A 3,820-nucleotide genomic window follows, 5' to 3' on the forward strand; every position below is an offset into this window, starting at 1 on the left:
GCTAACTCTGCTATGAGACTGTTTTCTCATCTGACGCCAACACAACAAACCTCTTCTATCACTTAAAGAAGAAACACGAAAAAGAATATTTAACAATCCAAAAAGTGCAAGGTCAAGCAAGTTGTAAAAGAGCCGGGGAAAGTTTCGAAAAGTGAAACTATAGCCGGCCGAAGATAATGGAGTCTGTTGTCATTTGATATTGTTACGTCGTAACAGGTACATATATATTGCGGCACTAAAATGCAGCAGATCTCATTTGTGGAAGTTCAGTTAAATGTCACTTCGAAATAAAGCTTGAAAAAGGTAAGAAATTAGATTTTTTTTCCATATTTTTCAGAGAATAACTTGGGGTATATCGTGATATATATTGTTATTGTGATATAAAATTATCCATATCGTGATATAGGATTTTTTCCATATCGCCCAGCACTACTCCGAGCCATTACTCAGTTGTGTACAGAAGCCGATAGAGGAACTCCTCTAAACTATTATGCTTTTAAAAAACAAAGATGTTGTTAGTTAGCTGACTGCAGGTTTACTACTGAGGCTAATAACCAGCTAATTAATTCCTAACATCTGCTTATCAGGCTCTCAAAGTTATTTGACAAAGAGCAGAGAAACAGAGGAGGAATAAAGATACAACTACTTCAGAGTTATAATAAACTATAAAAGTAAAGAGCAGCCATTTGTCTCTGGTGTTTTCACTGACACTAGAATGTATGACATTCAAATTTAAAATTTATTCTCAATACTCGTGATTAAATTAAAATTTCAGTCTTAATCCATATATCATCATAAATAAATGTAAAGAAAAATGTTGATCATAAATAGGTTTAAAATTGGTAAAAAGCTGAGATTTTACAAAAACTGTCAGTATGTTCACTTGAGTTCTTAGCCTCCTCATTTATATATGCATTAAAATTAAAAGAATTATAAATATTTTATTTATTACCATACATTTATACCTATAAAACAATCTTTATGAAGCAAATAAATCATGATGTACATTTTTGAATTAAGGCTTTAATACCTTAATACCAAGAAAATGATATTTTTTGCTCAAGGTTATCATACCATTAAAATCTCACACCAGCCCTTGCCTATACTTTACCAAATATATTGTTTAACAGTCTACTATTAGGTAAAAAAAAAAACCTAAACCATGCTGAACTCTAAAGACACTTCTTTTTAGAGATGCTGTTCTCTTCTTACTGGTCTGAGGAGATCACGATCCGTTCTCCATAGTCGACCAGGAGGCAGAGCGCCTGACAGGAAATGGAGTCGATGATGACAGATTCCATCACAGCACGACACCATGACTTCTTCACTGCCCAGTACACCACATACGCCTGAGAGGAAAAGAGACACCACACAAGTCACCAGTTGTCAAGTTTAAGGAAGAGCATTGGGGCGTTAGGTTAAGAACAAAACATAACTAGAACTTGGTATATTGCTAGATTGTAAGGGATGGAACGGTACATGTACTACTCAAACTGGGACAGTTCGGACATTGTCACTTCGACTGAATTGAGTTTCAGCAGGAATCCTCCCATATGATGAGCAGAAACACTGTTGTGAAGTCTTTAATTACAGATTAAATTCTAAAACCTGAAACACCAACATCATTTAGGTAGTCTGTATAATTTCTGCTCCTGTTCTGATAAGTGGTTTTCTTCTCTCCTTGGAAGCAGTGTGTACTTTTGGTTACACACAGTTTTGGATTTATGTTCCCTGATAACAGCGGTTGAGAGAAGTGGACTGAAGCATAATATTAGGTTAGCTTTTCATTAGCTTTCTCTATCACCCCAGACAATGTTTGGAAGAATAACTGCATGTATGCCGGCTTCTCATTGGTTGTTTTAGATCAAACAAACATCTCTAATGAGCGGGTTTATAGCCATCTGTAGACGTTATATTCTCGCTCATCCTGGGAGATGCCGAAGAAGCAATGTTTCTCTGGTTTGGATTTTAATGAAAGAAACCGCTGGATTACCAACCTTCTCACAGCCTAAAAGTCAGCTGAGTCTCACTGACTGACCTAGGCTACAACAGGACTGAGTTTTTTCTGATGTCCTCCAAGTGCAACAACAACCATCAACTTCTTCAACAAGCCTGAGCAACAATGAACCAACAAACAGTCTTATCATGTCAGTAAACTGAACTTTGAGCACTGAGACAAGAGTTTTCTCTCCCATTCAAAGAAATTAATACAATTATTTATTTAAAAACTTTCAAGTAAACTGATCAAAAAGGTTAATTTCACATTTCTGTATAAATATTTAGAGAAAGAAAATCTGAAAAACATGGCAAAATTATTCTTATTATTTTGTTGTTTCGAAAAACATTCCTCCCTTGACCATACTTTTAACTTTGGCTCCATAAGTTAGACCTCCCTGAGTTTAAAGGTCACACAGCTACTTTAATGAGAAGTTAGAAGGTCATGTATAGTTGAAGAACCATTCTAAGGTCTGAAAAGACTGATGAGAAATCAAACAGGTGAGATACCAGTCAGGTTAAGTTTGTAAAAAAAAAAAAGCTTCTTTAAAAATTTTGTTGAAATCTTGCCTCATCTCGGTCTCGAGGACAGTATCCTTTCCCTGTCCCGGGAAATGAGTGTCTTGTTACACCACTACAAATGACACGGTGTTAGCATACCTGCCCCTCCTCTAACAACGCGGGCTTCAGCCTGCTCAAGTCCTGAGTAACGTCATGGTAGAAAAGGTTCATCTGAGCCTGGAGGGTGTCGTAATGGTCCTTGGTCCCCGCAACACCACCAGGACCCCAAACAACCCGACCCCACAGGCAAGATGGGCTCTCCACCTTCAGAGACCACAGGACATGTTGTTAAGGTGCAACACAGTCACATTATTGTAAAATCATGCCTTTTTACATTTTATACAGTCCTCAATTAAACACTTATTAAACATTATGTCTACAGAAATAAAGTCAAGAAAAACTAAATGTCATTTTCACAACCAAACATACAAAAAATTGCAGCTGCAAGCAGCAATGAACGGCCTTCGCCTCGACAATCCTGCTGTGTTGCACTAAGTGCAGCTAGCCCGACACAAAAACCCCTCCTAATTGTCTTGGAGGTGGTTGTTCAAATGGAAGGGCTGGAAAAGGCAAAAATGTTTCCTAAACGGGGACTATAATTCAAAATGTGGAAAACAACAAGAAGGAACATCACCTTGCAATCTGCTATTTGTTAAAGTTTGAAGTTAATATGATGAAGCAGGTATGAGAACAAGGGCCATGAATAAAACATGCAGCTTCCTGCTCTCAGTAGGCGGGGCTAAGGAAATGACATAATACCCACATGTAGTGCGAGTACTGGACTTTGATCAAACATGTGGATTTAGGTGCAGAGCAGACGCTCTGTGTTATGTTTTTGACAAGAGTCAACGTTTGAGGTGGAGTCACGCCCACAGGCTGTGACCAAAACTCAAGCTCTTGATGACTTTAAATGTCCCCTGCCTTAATAAACACAGCACAAAAGTAAGGATATTTGTGTTTGGTCAGTTATTCCCTTTGTTGTAACAATACTTCTTGCCAATAAACCTTATTCAATCCCTCCAGGATTTCGCAGGCATTTTATGTGATTGTTGCGGGCTAAAATGCCTGATTTCATGGGGCATTTTCCTAAAAGTTGCAATTTTTTTTTTTTTTACTAAAACCAATAAACAACTATAGTTTTTAATATACACTCCTGATCAAAATCTTAAGACCAGTCAAAAAATTACAAGAATTTGCATTTTGCACTCTTGGATCTTAAGAAGGTTCTAAGTAGAGCTTCACAATGTTAAAAGAAGAAATCAGC

At 37.3% G+C, this 3,820-nt stretch overlaps 1 protein-coding gene across 3 annotated transcripts in view; it reads right to left on the minus strand.

The window, feature by feature from the left end:
- The window catches only part of tdrd12 (tudor domain containing 12), a 56,188-nt gene that overhangs the window by 49,111 nt on the left and 3,257 nt on the right, over nucleotides 1–3,820 (minus strand). For all 3 annotated transcript variants that reach the window (XM_025002573.2, XM_025002574.2, XM_025002572.2), the window contains exons 3-4: nucleotides 2,656–2,820; nucleotides 1,213–1,349 (exon numbers count right to left, since the gene is read on the minus strand). In XM_025002573.2, the coding sequence (XP_024858341.1) occupies nucleotides 1,213–1,349; nucleotides 2,656–2,820 (302 nt within the window). The remainder of the gene's footprint in view (nucleotides 1–1,212; nucleotides 1,350–2,655; nucleotides 2,821–3,820) is intronic.

The sequence above is a fragment of the Kryptolebias marmoratus genome, linkage group LG11, assembly GCF_001649575.2.
Source record: "Kryptolebias marmoratus isolate JLee-2015 linkage group LG11, ASM164957v2, whole genome shotgun sequence".
NCBI lineage: Eukaryota > Metazoa > Chordata > Actinopteri > Cyprinodontiformes > Rivulidae > Kryptolebias > Kryptolebias marmoratus.